This window comes from Poecilia mexicana, unplaced genomic scaffold (assembly GCF_051168715.1).
Source record: "Poecilia mexicana isolate PSO_F unplaced genomic scaffold, ASM5116871v1 scaffold_9, whole genome shotgun sequence".
In the NCBI taxonomy this organism is placed as follows: Eukaryota; Metazoa; Chordata; class Actinopteri; order Cyprinodontiformes; family Poeciliidae; genus Poecilia; species Poecilia mexicana.
The window spans coordinates 4,220,819-4,237,021 of NW_028263378.1; the positions used below are offsets into that span (position 1 = coordinate 4,220,819).

The window sequence follows — 16,203 nt, forward strand, 5'->3', positions numbered from 1 at the left end:
GACACAGAGGACAGAGTCTCGTCTCCAGCAGATGTCTCGTGGCGCAGACTATAAATAAAGCCAATGAGAGCAGCCGGCTGCTGACGACGCTGCGTTCACTTTGCAAACGGCCCGACTGGAGATCACAGCTTTTTAACTAAAGTATTGATCTTCAGTTTCTCAAGCCGATTCTTAACCTCTGTACTCAGGCTGGATCTGCTGGAGGTTTCTCCCTGTAACAAAAAGGAGTCATTCCTTTCCACTGTCGCCACCTGCTTGCTCAGGGTTGCAGCTAACGATTATTTTAGTAATCAATTTGACTTAAAAATTGGCACATAGATTTTGCATTTAACCACTTAAGCCTGTCTTGTAGTATATAAACTGACCTGGACATGTAACAGATCAACACTGAAGCGTTTTTGTTCCAAATGAGAAAATGAAAAAAGCTGAAAAGCTTTGAAAATAGTATGCAGTGCTACTTCTGTCATGTTTAATGTCTGCTCTTTGCTGTAATGTGCAGCCAACTCAATGTGACTCTAACATCTGTGAAAAGATGCACGACATCCAGTGCGTTTAATATCGCAGCGTGAGTCTTTAACTGTGAAAGAGGAGCGCACCAGTGTGGCATCGTGTTCAGCTGATGACCCTGACAGTCCCAAAGGACGTTGGTAGCCTGGAGGCTTGTCTGCCTCCATTTAAACCGGTTAACAGCGCCCTGTTTGGATTGGACAGACAGCCAGCTGCAATTAAAACACATTTGTTTTTAGCGTTGGGGATGAAAACGTGCAGAAAGTGAGCAGTTTGCAGAGCAATAATTGAGTTCACAGCGACTATGTCTGCTTGTAAGGAGCAGCAATTAGATTTGTTACCGGAGTGGAGATCAGACAAGAAGAAAAGATAAATACTGAGAAATACGGATCACAACGACGTCCCAGATGTCAAACTATTTTCTTAAACTCAGAGCTTAAACCCAGAGCTATATTGACCCTAACCCCCTATGACGCAGGGTTAGGGTCAATATAGTTTAGCTGTAATTCATTGTGACTTTTTAAGTTTTAATCAGTTTTTGGGTTGTGTTTGCTAGTTTTTATTTAATTAATAGTTAAATATGTTTAACTATGTTTAGTTTTTATTAGTTACTTTTATCATACTTTGGCTAATTTTTAGGATCAGAGTTAAAAAGAGGTCAAAATATTGTATTTGTGTATACATTGGTTGGGTCATGAAAATACAATTTTCTAAAAATATGTACTGATTCCTGAGTTTTTTCTCAACTTTTTATGTCGCCATTTTGCGGACAGGCTAATGCCGCCAAGGAGGATTAGGAGTGCCGTAATTTGCCAACAGCTGACGTAAACTGCACGTCAGGTCGAAAGGCTAATAAAAAAGATCAAGGGGAATTATATCTATAATTTTAACATGTTAGAATTAGTTTTATAAACGCACAATATAGTTCCAGCTAGTTATCGTTTTCCTAATTACGGTTTTTATTAATTTCAACTAACAAAAATGCTTTCTCAATTTAAACTTTTATTTTGTTAGTTTTAGTTCACTTTAATGACCCTGGCTTTTAGTATCTAAAATGATCGAGTTTTCCTTCTCCGCATTTGTAACAAATTACTGCAGGCTGCGGTCCTGTAAAATCAATTTAGTTCGCAGAGGATTTCTATTGGTTGCCCCTGCGTGCGCGAGTTCCAGTCTTAACTTGGCGTGGCAGCTGACACTTTGCCAGAGTGGATGTGCTGAGAGGTGTATTAGAAGTGATAATGAAGAACACACTTCCACTTGAGAACGAGGCAATTAAAGTGGGGGTGTAAACAGCCGAGGGAGCAGCGAGTGTGACTTCCCTCGGGAGGGAATCACCAACATCCCTCACACCTGAGAGGTCTGCGGAGGACTCTGGCTCTGATGAGGATTCCTGGTGACAGTCTGCGATGGGGAGGTGTAAGACGAGAAACTGGAGCCCGAGAGCAGCCGCAGTCACTTCAGCTACCTCTTATGTCTGTATATCTGACTTCCAAGCTGCCAGAATATGTTGTAAAACATTATTTTGCTTTTGGGTGTTTTCCACTTGATTAGAGGCGTATTTTCAGAGTTTTTCCTCCTTATTGGACCACTTTTATGCCGTTTATTCATTTACACAGAGACAATGTGCAACGTACGATCGCATATTATGGTCATTGCAGAGAGGAGAAAGAAAGAGGGATATATTTCTGCCAAAAACTCAGAAATTTTCAAGAAAAAATTTGTAGATTTCTGTGCTCTAAATGTTGAAAGTTTTAGACTTTTTAAATTATTATAGAAAATGTCTGAGATTGATTTAAACAGATTTTTTTTTTCAAAGTAAAGTTTTTACTTTTTAAAGTTAAAAATTTCCATGTTTTATTTTTTAGAACATTTTTTAGATATATTTCAAATTTCGGTGTTTTTTTTTTTTTTTAGTAAATCGTTGAGCTTTTAAACTCAGAAATTTCCACATTTAATTTTTTTTAGAAAATTCCTGAAATTAATCTCAAAATTTCTGCATTTTTTTCTACCAAATTTTGACTTTTCAAGCTCAGAAATGCTTTTATTTTTAATTTTTTTTTTTTTTTTTTTAAGGAAATATCTGATATTTATCTCAACATTTCTGAGGTTTTCTTTGCCAGAAATGTGCCTTTTTTAATATCAACAATGTCCCTAATATGCCATTGTACAACACATTGAGTGGTAAAAACAGCTGACCAAACATGCTAGAGCTCAGCTTGGATTGCTCAATAAAAGGCTAGGGCAGTGCCTGCTGTTTTTGAAACAGCTAAAGGACACCATAAAATATTTACTTAGAATATTGACAGAAACACAGCTGGTTGTTTGCTTATTGCTTCTTTTTTTTCTTTTTTTTTTAAGTGCTTGGCATAGTAATTGAGACCCAAATGAAAGTACAAAAACGTGCAAAATATGAATTTTGCATAATGCATCCCATTTAATGTATGGGGTTTCCAAGAGTTGAATGATGTGATCCAATTGGACATAAGTGTTTATAAACTCAATTAGCTTAGCTTCTTTGCTAAGTGTTGATAACTTGGCAAAGAAGCAGTTTTAAATGTTAAAAAATATTTAGTGGAAGCTATAAAAAACACTTTAATGTTTATCTGTCAGCAGGACAACAATGTGGAAATGAAGTCCAAAATGTTGTACAAAATACTAATTCATGGTTGAACGTAAATATGCATTTTATGTGTGCAAATAACACTTTGTTTTGTAAAACAACCACAAAAATTTTATTTTTAACCCTATTGGGGTGTCACAAAATTTCATAAAATGTAAGTTTGTAAACGTGACAAAATGTGACAAAGGGTTGCCCGTCAGTAATGCTTTTGTAAGGTACTGTATGTGTCTAAATTTTTCTTAAGTCATTTTTTAAGTACATAAAAGTCACATTTGCATAGACTGCGAGTTGTATTTAGTAGTATATGAGGAACTTTATGAATAAAATCTTACTTTTATTGAATCTAGTGTAGGTTTTATTAAAAAAAGAAAAAGATTAACAGTGTGTATCATTGTTCTTTAGAATTTCATTTTATCTAAAATATCCGGGCTCTTATTCTTCTTGGAAATTGTAAGGTTTTGTCTTCAGGCAAAACCTTTTTTTTTCCTTCAGTTGCAAATGAGATCAGGCATGGTCGATGTTTCGATCATGTTTTTAATTCAGGCAGTATTTGGACAAGCTGAGCGGGTCCTTTAATTCTGATGGCGTCTTAGTTAAGTGAAGATGTGAATAATTTTATATACTCTTTTTTTATATGTTTAATTTAATGCTCATAAATCTGTGCAAATGCGTAGTTCGTATTTTAAGCCGCAAAATGGCTCAAACTACAAATACACCAAGTTAAAAGGTAAGTTTATTTTTTAGTTATGAACTATAAACAAAGCAAAATGCTAACTAGCCTAGTTAGCTCTTGTTAGCCGCTAGACAACGAACCTCTTGGAAAATCCCACCTATTTTAGATTAATTTGGTTAAAATAGCTACATTTTACATTGTAAGACTCAAATTGAATTTACTCTTAGCTTATTTGATCCTTAAACATTCGGCTTATAAAATTGTGCTGAAACTTTGTAATCGTTAAGAAGCACAGAGGTTGGCTTTTACGTAATCCCTCGTATTCAGACGAGCAGTAGGATATATAACATACTTTCTTTGCCCATAAAAGTATGGGTAAAGAAAATGTGATTAAAGCTAAATCATACAATTATAGTTGGGTCTTTAAAAACACACACCTTGTATCAGCTAAATCCAAAATATTTTCCAGTAGATTTTAGCTAGTACACATCCAACGTGTCTTTTGACTAAATATGTGCAATTACTACGTAAACTTATTTTTGTAAGATGAAACCTAAAATAAAAACACAGTACATGTAATATACAGCATAAAACTAGTTAAGTCAGAATAAACGAGTCTTCAGCTGCTTCTTTAGAAGAATCAATGGAGTCAACACAGCACAAAGAATGAGGCAAAGCAGCTCTTAAGGATTTATCCTCTCTGGTCTTAAAATGTGTCTGTGGGACCAATGGCGATCTTTGATAGGAATGTCTAAAAAATCAGAAATGTTGTGTCACAATAGTGCTGCAAAATTAAAGTACGTTTCCTTGAAGCATGTAAAGCATCTATATTTTCCACATTTGAAACTGTCATGCATTTGAAGCCTAAATGACTAGATATTACTTAATTTCATTCGAAACTATGCAGACACTGCGCTGAAAAACAACTTATTAGTTCAGCTAGTAATTATTTGACCACTCAGATCATTGTTTTATTATCGATTTTACATTATATCTAGAACTCTTAATCACACCTTCTAAACAATTTAAAAGGTTTGTTGCATTTTATATTTACATGTTTGACCAATTTTGTGAAGCTATTTGTTTATTTAAGTGTACTTTACTGGTGCAGAGTGTCAAATAAGTCAGTTCAGAGCTGTTTTTCTATATTGTTATTGATCGATACTGAACCTCAGATATCGGATAAGTGTAAAAATAGATCCACGCAGCTGAGATTTTTTAAAGGTTGTTTTTTCACTATCGGGCAAGCATCCTGACTTCTAATATAATGAATGAATAATAATGTTGCATTCCAAAAAGTCTGGTATGATAATATTGTGCCAATCTGATGGAAATCAATAATTCCTTTATGAAAGATACTATATGGACCGTTGTGGTCTCAATGAGTGCTCAGCTGGACGAACAGATCATGTAAATAATGGCATCATCAGCATATTGTCCTATCTTGGCAGTTCAATGAGTCATTTTGCTTAAAATTGACATTTGTTTTAACTTTAATGTCAATATTTTTGGCTTTCTTTTTTTCTTTTTTTTAACTTTCAGCTTCAAGCCAGTTTAAAACTGACTCGCCTGGCTCTGCAATGTCCCAGAAGCCCCAGAAAAATGCCCAAACTGCACATTACATCGAGCTGGGAGGTTACCAGTACTGGCCTGTGCTGGTGCCCAGAGGCATCAGGCTGTACACGTACGAACAGATCCCGGTTTTCCTGAGAGAAAATCCATACATCACAGACGGATACAGAGCCTACCTGCCATCCAGGCTGTGCATCAAGAGGTGAGGCGTTGCTCAAAGTTTGGCGTAAACCAGGATAAAATACTTAATGGTGCTTTAAACTTGGAAAACAACAACGGAGCAATGGTTTGTGTGCAGCCTCTTCATCCTATCCAATGAGACGGTGAATATCTGGAGCCATCTGTTGGGCTTCCTGCTCTTCTTCTGCGTCGGCGTGTACAACATGGCGTCGGTGCTGCCCTCCATCCATGCCTCCAGGGAGGATTACGTCATCTACTCCATCGGGCTGTTCTGCTTCCAGGTGGGATGCCAATCAGATCCTTCTGTTAAAAGAACTTCTGGATTGTTAAAGTGAAATATTTTGCCTCCTTCACCAATGGCTATGTTTCCATTCACTCTAAAATTGCACAAATTTGAATTTTAAAAATAACTTGGCTTAATTGAAACATATGAATTTAGAAAGTTTTTGTGCTTGCATGAGGTGATGTTTAAAATAAATTGTATATTTCGCAAAACTGAAACACTTTTTTCACGAGTCACATGATCAACAAACAAATGTTACTACTGGCAGAAATGACAAAGAAGACGATAGGAAGTGGTAGGAGGGTGATGGCTTTTAATGACTTGAACAAACTTATTCATGTTTGTTCCTTATTTAATAAAAAAACAAGTGTGAGTTTGTATTTCCATAAAGTTTTGCGCACATTTGTAATGGTAGCACAGCTAATGATTCAGTTGTGTGATGTCAAAACTGTCAATTAACCGGTCGATCTACATCAGTAGAAGGAATCTAAATACATTACTAAGCCTAAAAAAGTGAAAAAAAGAGTAAATCATAAAAATGAAAATGTCAGCCATTTTTGATTTGTTGATGAACCAGTGGAGCCAAATCAAAGGAAAACAAATGGATGATTTTGATCAGGATTATTAGTAGTGATTCTCCAATCAACTGATCATCTGAAATGATTGAAATCTGTCGCATATTCTGAGTTTAACATGCACAGAACTGACAGAAGCAGCTTTGATTTTCCTCTTCATGCCTGCTGAATCGTTTCTGGTTGCATTTTCAAAAACAGGTAGAAAATATTAAACCTCCTCTTGATATTTTCCTGCTCAGTTTTCACAATATGATGATTCAGGATGAGCCAAATATCATTCACTGCAACTGCTGTCGCCTTAATCTGAGCGATTACGGACCGGCATCAGTGCAAAGTTCTGCTGGATGTTCTTAGCAAATTAAACTGAATCCCAGTCCTGAAATCTGCCTGAATCTGGTCTGGATAATGAAATGTGTCTTTAATTCCTGATGGAGCGTGTCGCTGCATTCAACCCTCAGCTGTGCATGCTCTGCTCCGTGGGTTACCACCTGTTCTGCTGCCACCGCTCGGAGAAGACCAGCCGCCGCTGGATGGCGCTGGACTACGCCGGCGTTTCCATCGGCATTCTGGGATGCTACGTTCCAGGAGTGTTTTACACTTTCTACTGTAACAACGTAAGTTCATTCCTGATTGATTTGTGGTGTTTGGGTCTGTGGTATGACAGTTGAATTTTGTGTCATTTAGCTGTTCATTGGCATTTTCCACATTTGTTTACATACGAAGCGTACTTGAATAAAAGTTGTTTTTACATGTTTGACAAAGCTAGTGAAGCTATTTATTTAAGTGAGCTGTGCTGGTGCAGAGTTATCAAATAAATTTGTAATTCAGGGCCTTTATATTTGTGCTTAAAAACAAAAACGTTTTAAATCAATTCAGCGCCGTTTTCTGGATCAGATCGGTGTCGGCCGATGCTAAACCTCAGATATTGGGATCCAAAGTAGGGGGAAATTCGGATCGGTGCAGCTTCAGTGTTTATAGAAAACACAAGACCAGATGATGTTTTTGTAATATTTCTCTGATTAATAGAAGTAAAGGCTTCAAAATGATTAAGGAATGTATTCAGTAATTTTAAGATCGGTTCAATTCTGTTCTTTTCACCCCAAAATAATCAGAATTCATTTTCAAGAGGGACCTTTACCCAGGTCCCTCTTGAAAATGAGATCTGGATCTCAACTGGGTTTACCTGGTTAAATAAAGGAAATAAAATAAATAAAATCAGATTTATGCCACACATGTCGGACATATATCCAATTATTAAAGCGTTTACAGTTTGAACTGTTGCTTTTAATTCAACTTTTCCGTTGCTGATGTGAGACATGCATCTTAATTCTGCGCCAAAAGAGGCAGATGCAGCAAATCTGAACATAAATAATGGCTGAAAATTATAATTTGGAAGTAAGAAGGAAATCTGCATCAGTGAAGCGAATCGCATCACAAGAATCACAGTCACAAGAATACACTTTTCTGCTAAAATTACAACTTTATTCCTCTAATCAAACTAAAATTCTCATAGCCTGGCCCTAATACCCACAGATGGAAGGATTGAAATAAAAGCCACGTTGTGAAATTATTTTTTGTCATTTGTACTTTTTTAATAGAAAAGAAATTATTAAAATTAAATCTGATGTAGAAGAAAATCTAATTTTATTTCTGCATTAAATGGATTTAAAGCAGCTGTTTGGTGAAACTACCTTCTCCTGACCTGTTTTATAAACTGAAACAATCAGACGATAAAAGGAGCATTTGATTAATTCTTTACTGTGGATTGTTGCATCACAGCGGCGGCCTGAGGAGCAGTAATTGAATAAAGCGAGCGCCTCAGCCTGGCTCCGCTCTTTGACTCATTGTTCCCGGTGAATAAGCAACACAACACCTTCGCCGCTCTCATCCGGTTGGAAAACAGCCTCTGATGACACAAGCTCCTCATTCCAGCCGCCCACCATCATCATCACCACCGCCGCCGTTTTATTTTATTTTTTATGTTTTTTTTATCCCTGAAACGTTTGGCTCCGCTCCGGGACGCTCGCTTTCCCCCGCATATTGGAAGCGCCGGGTTATTTTGCCCCCAGAACTGGGCTGAAATCTGCTCCAGACCAAACCAGATGGCGGCGTTCACGGAGCGGTCCGTCACTCCTGTTCCTCACCATATGACGCTTGCAAGTCCAGGAGCCTCGGCGGCAAAAAAGGAGCCCCTCGTCCCGCCGCCGCCTCCTCCTCCGTTCACGCCAAGATGGAGGCTTCGCTTCTGGGTGGCTCCACTCCAGTGGCAAGCCAAGTCCCTGAAGAAAAACAGATTTTTATATTTAGCCAGTCAAACTCTTGTCTCGTCCGAGTCTTTTGAGGGACACAGATTTGGAGATCTGTGATGATGAGGAGGAGGAGAAAAAAAAAAGAAAAGAAGAATTTGGCTGCGGCCGAGCCGGGGGCCTTGTTCCGGGTGCAAATTTATTCACTGTGAAATTCAGCAGGACTCGTCGCACGAGGACGTGTGACTGGACGGAGGCCTGCATCCACACAGGCGGACAGAAGGGACGGAGACGAGGCTGTCCAGACTTTTCAGCAGCTACTTATAGAAGTTTAAATACCAAGCGCAGATCCGGGGACAGGTTCGCCGCAGATCTGTGATAACGGCTCAAACAGTGGGAGAGATTTCTTAACACATGCAAGGAAGAAACTGAGCCAAGATGAAAGACAAACGACGCTTAGTTTTCATTCTCCGATTCTCTTTATCTGCTTGTTTTACTCATAAAGATCTGAGTCATTAATAAATGTATAAAACATTTTATTCTGCTGAGAATAGAGGAATCCTCTGGGATGATCACGGAGTCTTCAGCAGTTTCTAAAACATTCTCATATTTGGTTTTGTTACAAACGATTTATCGTGATTAATCAGGTATTGAAATAATTGTCAACTAATTGAGTAATCGATTAATCATTAACTGGAGTATCCAGCCTATAAAGGGCATTTGCTGAAAGAACAGCATTAATTACAGATTAATTACAGGCTGTAATTAATTAATCCAAAACTGTGCATAAATATATATACATTTTGCATTTAAGATGAAAACACTCTTGTCTGCAAATATGTTTTACTCAATTCTCCTCAAGTGGAATAGTTTGTTATATAATAGTAATAACTATTATGTTTGCCAACTAAATAATTAGCTTGCTGACTAATTATTTAACGCAGAGCTAAATATCTAGTCTGAAGCTAAACATTTAGCTTATTAATGAATTAATTAGCTTGGAGCTAAATATTTAGCTGGGTAATGAAGTATTTAGTTTACTGCTACGCTAGTTATTTAGCTAAATATTTAGTGTGAAGCTAAATATTTAGCTTAAAATACAAAATATTTAAAGAGAGAAAATTTACCCCCCATTTTTTCATTCTGACAGTCTAAATAACCCAAATTATTTATGTTCATTTTTGACTGTAACTGCATCCCGTACTTTCCTGCCACTGGTGGATGCTTGTCTGCTCCAAAACCCCTGAATCAAAAATCCGAATCACCTCCTTGGATAAACACCAACATTCAGGTTTACAGTTGGAAACATTCAAAGGAAATGAATTCCTCTCAGTAGTTGTTGTCTGGTTTTTATTTTTTTGGGTCTGACGGGTCTCTGTGGTGTTGGTTCCAGTACTGGCGGCAGGTTTACCTGGTGACGGTTCTGGCCATGATCCTGGCCGTCTTCTTCGCCCAGATCCATCCTCTCTACCTCAGTAAGCAGTGGAAGCAGCTGCGCTCGCTCATCTTCTGCTCCGTGGCCGGATACGGCCTCATCCCGACGCTCCACTGGATCTGGATCACCGGGGGATTCTCCTCTCAGCTCGTCCAGGTCCAACAAACTCTTCTGGTTTTCACCGACTCTTTCTGCTCAGACGTGGTCATTGTTGACTTTTGTTTTTGTTTCTCCTCTTCAGGCTTTTGTTCCACGGATCCTTGGGATGTACTTCATCGCGGCGTTGGCGCTTATTTTCTATGTTTCTAAGGTTCCAGAGCGATATTTCCCAGGTGAGTCGCACCGATTCATCGGTGCAATTTAGCAACATTTCAGGCAGAAAAACCGGAATCAGCTGGTCGGGCTTTTTACAGATCAGTGATTGGCCAGAAATCTGCAATCGGTGCAACCCTAATTATGTCACACTATACTTTAAGTATTCAAGATGCTGCTTTCACTGACTAGTTACAGTATAATGTTTTTGTACCTTTTGTTCCATGTATGTTAGTCACACTAAAGAGATATCTGGAGGGTTTTTAGATCATTTTCTTTAGGATACAAATGAACCACAAACTTGTATTTAAAATGAAAAAACAAAACAGATTAAACATGGACTTTTCATCTTTTCTTCCATTCCTTAAGCATAAACAGAAACTTTCCAAAAGAAGGAAAGAAATAAATGCATCCAAACTATTTGGACTTTTTTGAGTTACTTTAATGTTTAATGAGATATTAGCCATCTGAGTTTTGATTTTTTTATGTTCGTTGTCTGAATGAAGAGCCATTTTCCTGTGCAGTCCCATCTCTAACAGATCACAAGTCGATTTTAAACCAGTTTCTGCACCAAAGACTTAATAATGTAGAAGCTTTTTGTCTATTAAACGTGTTGATGTGTGCAATTTTAAATTTGTATTGCGAGGAAACGAAAGAAAAAAGCGGATCCTGTATTAATATGCACTTAAATCACTTTGTTTTATTCCCCCTCAGGTCAGCTGAACTACCTGGGCTCCAGCCACCAGGTGTGGCACCTGCTGCTGGTTCTGATGTTCTACTGGTGGCACCAGTCGTCGGGTTTCATCATGGCGTACAGACACACTCAGCCGTGTCCCGCCGCTCCTCAGCACACTTAGTTCACAGCGCGACACGCCGAGTTCCTGAACGTAAGACGACATGAAGTCCTGGAAGGAATGTTTTCTAAAAGTTTAAATGGAGCAAAATTTGGTCAGAATTAAAGTTCTAATGTGAGAAAAAAGTTCTGATGTTAAAGGAGAAAATAAGTTTGAATTTAGTCAAACTTTCTCCATTTTATAAAATAATTATCCATCCAGTTATACCTTCATAAATTTTTCCTGTATATTTGTTTTTTAGCTTTATTTATTTTATTATATTTTTGTAATACATCTAATTTTTAGACTAGACTTTATGCTTAAAAAAGTATTTTTTCTCCTGACTTTCCAACATGTTTTTTATTCTCCATATTTAAATCCTGACGCCTGCAGAAGAAATCTGACTCAAATCGACTTTGAACAGTTTTATTTATACTTTATTAAAAATTGTCCAGCAAAGGAGAGATGTGGATGTTGGCGTAGGAAATGTTTTAATAGAGCCAAACACTTGAAAGAGGAAAGTATATTATATAAATATATTTATCCATAATTTATTCTTTATTTTTTTATTCATCACAATTTCCTGAAACAAGTTGGTCGTCAGATCCTTTTCTCTAGAAACCTCCAAATTTCTTACAGCCTGTTTGTTTCTTGCTTTTGTGCTTTAAATATTTAGATTAATCTAAATTATAGAAACAATGTCATCCCTCTAATAAAGTTACAAGTCAGATTAGTTTTGATTTAAGATAATCTAAAATATCCCTCTAAGCCGATTTTAAGATTATTTTGATTTTAGTTTGTTCTTTAAATAAAATAAACACCATTATTTCAGAGTTCTAGCTAAATCTTCTGGCTTGAAATTAATTTTTTATCAGTTCTTAGCAGATCTTCATATATATATTTTATATTTTAATCCTTAAATCTGTTCAGGAGACACAAAAATAAATGTTGCAGCTTCCAAGATCTGATTTAACTTCCCTCGTTTTTTTCGACCTCTAGGAATGACCTTTGACCCGATGGCTTTTACCTGTGATTTGGAGCAGGATGATCAGCGGCGCTGCAGCACAGGAAGCGAGGTGACATGAACGCATCATCACCAACAGGAACAAATTAACAGGAAGCTCCTGGTTCTCCAAGTGCCTGTAAATGATGTAGCATCAAATGTTTCTGGATGGGGAAACTTAAAACTGCAGATTTTTTGATATGTTTTTAACAATATCAAGAAGCAAAAAGTGAGCATGTTAAAGCAATTAAAACCCCAAAGACTTGTTGTTCAGCAGCTTCTTTCAGAACTGTTGTTAATCAGATTTTTATGTTTTATTTGGGAATCAGTCAATGTTCTTAAACTCATATTAGCAGGGCGTAACGAGCAGCTCCGCCTCTAGAGGTCACTAGTGAGACACAACAGTGATTTAAGTGGCAGTATTAAAACTACATTCTCTGTCCTTTTATATTCATTGCTACAATTCTGTATTTGGTTCATATGTGAGGATGTTTTAGGAGCGGACAAGAGAGAAAAAAAAAATCAGTGTTTTCAGATGTAATACTGTAAAATATGATGTTCTAGCTCCCTTAGGGTGATGTGCAATGTTTTACTGTTTTAGTATTTTAAATGACTTCATTCCAAAATCCAGCACCTACATGTTAAACCAGCTTTTATGTACATTACATGAATGTTTTATCTATTAAAAACATTTGATTATATTTAGACTTCAAATTTGACCTCAGCAAAAATATAAAAACACTATATTAGTCTAATTATAAATCAGTTCTTAGCCTTAAAATAAACCATCAGATCTTCAGAGGCTTACAAACGGCTGTTTTTAGGGTTTTCTACAATGGCAGAAGAGTGCAAACGCACGAGACATTGGCTGTTACACATACAATAGAAGCAAAAACCTTTAAATCCACTAAATAAATGCAAATGAAAACTGTTCCAACTACAGGAAATGGAAACAAAATGGGAAAACTCATTAAAAAAAAGCTGTAAACTTTCTCCATAAAAACAAAAGTGCTCCAGACCACTAGGTGGAGTATGGAGTAGGTGATTTTTACATAAACCCTGATGTTCAATAATATTGCAAAAGACTGCATTTTTCAAAAAGTGTAGCACACCTTTTCTTTTCTGCACATCCCGACTTTACTCTGCATTTGGTCCAAGACCATTTGTTCGTCTCCCCCTAGTGGTCCGGGGGACTTCAGTTTTGTAGCACAAGTTTGCAGTATTTACGTTTGCACCATTATAGTTTCACCCAAAACAGAAACATTATCGGTTTAGAGATTATAATGAAAACCTTTGGTGATGGAGGCGGGACAAGATGTTTGGTGTCTATATTTACGTCTTCAGACATTTATCTGCACTGCATTTTGTACAATTTACCCTGAGCTTTAAATAAATGGGAATCTCACTCAAATTTGGAGGAAGAGGTTAATTACTTGAAGCGCTAAAAAGGAGAATAAGTCACTACACTCCTCATTCATGCAGCTTTTTTAGTAAATATTTTCCCTTACAATTTTAAAAGTCTTAGTGATTTAATAGCGATTAAGTTAAATGGCAGTGGACTCATTTTGGAATGACATTTGATACTGTTTTTAAATTATTAATGGACTTAAACTGTACTGTTTGTACATTTGTCTTTTATAGCTGCGACTTGTAAATAAGACTTCTTTTTTCCCACTTTGGTTATTAAAAGAGAAGCTGTGTAGCTACGTTTGTTTTTAAGGCTGTTTAATAAAATACGCTTCACGTTTGTCTAATAAACTGTTCAATAAAATCCAACAACCTTGTCAGATTTTGTCAGAAATGCTCCACGGGTACCAAATCCTCCACAAGTGACTGGCTGCATCTTTGTGTTTTTATTTTGAGTTCATAATAAAAATAAAAAAAGAAAATAACCAATAATTGAGCAGAGGTTTTTCTGCTACAAAGAACAGTTAAGAGCCTAAAAACGAAAAAAAAAGGTAATTTTTTTTTCTTTAGTAAAGTACAATAAAATAAAAAAGTTCCCTTCTAGTGAAATGCACCCACTCCCACACTGGCTGCAGGGAAAGTATGCATAGATTAAAAACCTAAAAAGGACAAAGTGGTTAAACGCTGCTCCCAAATTATGTCAAACGATGCGGGTTTTTTACCGAGGTACTGTGCGCGGGTCGGGCCCAGCTCAGGTAAGGCTTCTGGTGCTAAAACTTATCACAAGGCAGACGAGAAAGTCAAGTATTGACTTTAAATCACAGTACAAACTCTCAGTTCCTAAAAGCGTTGCGATGCAGCATAGAAGGCAGGCGCAGAGAGAAACACTCCACAGGATTCAGGCTGATTAGAAATGATCCCAAACAAAAAAATAAAATAAAATAAACAGCTGTGGGTTAATGGCTACTGGCGGAAGACATGTTGAGTTACTGCTTGGAGGGGAACGGCGCCGCTCCAAAAGGGTCCAGGTCCAGCGGCTGTGAAGGCGCCACCACCGGCTGCTGCGGCCCGCTGTGGATCACCAGTTCCGTGAAGGGAACCGCCCCGAAATCATCTATGATCCTTCCCCCGTTGGCGGTGCTCATGTCGGGTTTACCGTCGCCAAGGCCCGGGTACTGAGGGTGGAAGGGTTTGGCCCCGAACGGGTCTAGAAGAACGTCGTCCACCGGAAGAGGCGCCATTGTGTCCTTCCCTTCGGCCATGCTGATGTCCACGCTGATGTTCTCCTTGGAGTCGGAGGTGCTCAGGAACTCGTTGCTGCTCTGGGAATCTCGGCGGCCCACCTTTTTGTGCCTGCGGACCTTCTCTGGAGTGCGGTAGCTCGGCTTGTTGGTTTTGCGTCCTCCGGTTGGGGTACCGTGGTGCCGCTTGCCGTTGCTGCCCCCCGCCGTCGTCTCCTGCTTGGTTTTTCTCTGTCGGGAAGACAACTTCTGGAGGCTGCGCTGCTTCTGCCTCTGCTGGAGACTCAACGGCTCCTCGAACGGCGACTGGAAGATGTCTTCGGCGCTCCGGGAGGTAGGCGGAGGCTCGGTATGGCCCGGCTGGAATGGAGAGAAGCCGAAGATGTCGGTGCCTTCCGGGGAAAGGGGCGGCGTCTGGCTGCCGCTCCTTCCGGACTTCGACACGTTCCGGCTGAACGGGGCTTTGGTGAAAACATCAAACTCATCAGCAGCCGGCTCCTCCTGGCTGACCTGCCGGAAAGGCGCTTTGGTGAAGATATCGTTGCCCTCTGTGGGCCCGACGGGCGAAGCTCCGCCAACGAACGGAACGGCGCCGAACACGTCCACACCTTCCGCTCCACCAGAAGACACTGTAGGGGTGATGAGACTATGCTTAGACCGCCCTCCAGGACTCCTGGAAGCGGTGGGATTGGCTACTTTAGCGGCGGCTGGTTTCTTTGAGCGGCCTTTGACCTTGCTGACATCACAGTCCGAATCTGAGCTATGTTTATCCTCATCTTCCTCTTCCTCGGAGTCCATCAGTAGAGGCCTCTGACCCAGATTCTCCGGCTCGGTGTCGTCACCGTGCTCGCTGTTCAAAGCCTCCTCTTCCTCCTGCTCTTCATCTTCACTGCTTTTTGGAGAAGGAGGGTCGGACTCGAAGTCGCTGTCGGACTCATCGGCGAGTTTGCAGCTGCTCTTCTTTCCCGATTTTGGCTCCTTGACCGGCTGAGGATCCTCGACAGGGGCCTGGACGTTGGCAGGAAGCTCGTCAACAGGCGGCTCACTCTGCATCACACCAGTTCCTGCGCAGAAATCAGAAAATTACGTAAAAATGTTTCATCTTCATCTCAAACCCTGCAGAGATTTAAAAATCTTAATAAATGTGAAAGTACTTTTTTTTAGTGATCAAAATTATGAAGTTGCTTAAGCTTGTCTAGAACGTCTCATTTTCTTGACATTTAAGGTGATGGATTGATACAGGTATTGGTACCTTTGGCAGTGGGTCAGTACCAAGTCCTGCTGGAAATGAAACCAGCATCTCATTAAAGCTTTCA

At 38.9% G+C, this 16,203-nt stretch overlaps 2 protein-coding genes across 4 annotated transcripts in view; one reads left to right on the forward strand and one right to left on the reverse strand.

The window, feature by feature from the left end:
- Window positions 1-1,694: 1,694 nt before the first annotated feature.
- On the forward strand, window positions 1,695-14,018 carry paqr3a (progestin and adipoQ receptor family member IIIa). Of its 2 annotated transcripts, none has more exons than XM_014972932.2 (8): window positions 1,695-1,979; window positions 5,343-5,574; window positions 5,671-5,833; window positions 6,869-7,024; window positions 10,050-10,247; window positions 10,333-10,423; window positions 11,118-11,290; window positions 12,236-14,018. In XM_014972932.2, the coding sequence occupies exons 2-7, from the start codon at window positions 5,381-5,383 to the stop codon at window positions 11,258-11,260; spliced, it is 945 nt and encodes a 314-aa protein (XP_014828418.1). In that variant the 5' UTR covers window positions 1,695-1,979; window positions 5,343-5,380; the 3' UTR covers window positions 11,261-11,290; window positions 12,236-14,018. The 2 variants fall into 2 exon arrangements, with proteins under 2 accessions (XP_014828418.1, XP_014828415.2); XM_014972929.2 differs by lacking the exon at window positions 1,695-1,979 and adding an exon at window positions 3,661-3,854.
- Window positions 14,019-14,073: 55 nt separating this feature from the next.
- Window positions 14,074-16,203, reverse strand: part of bmp2k (BMP2 inducible kinase) — a 51,671-nt gene continuing 49,541 nt past the window's right edge. For both annotated transcript variants that reach the window (XM_088008636.1, XM_088008635.1), the window contains exon 16: window positions 14,074-15,951. In XM_088008636.1, the coding sequence (XP_087864762.1) occupies window positions 14,633-15,951 (1,319 nt within the window). In that variant the 3' untranslated portion in view covers window positions 14,074-14,632. The remainder of the gene's footprint in view (window positions 15,952-16,203) is intronic.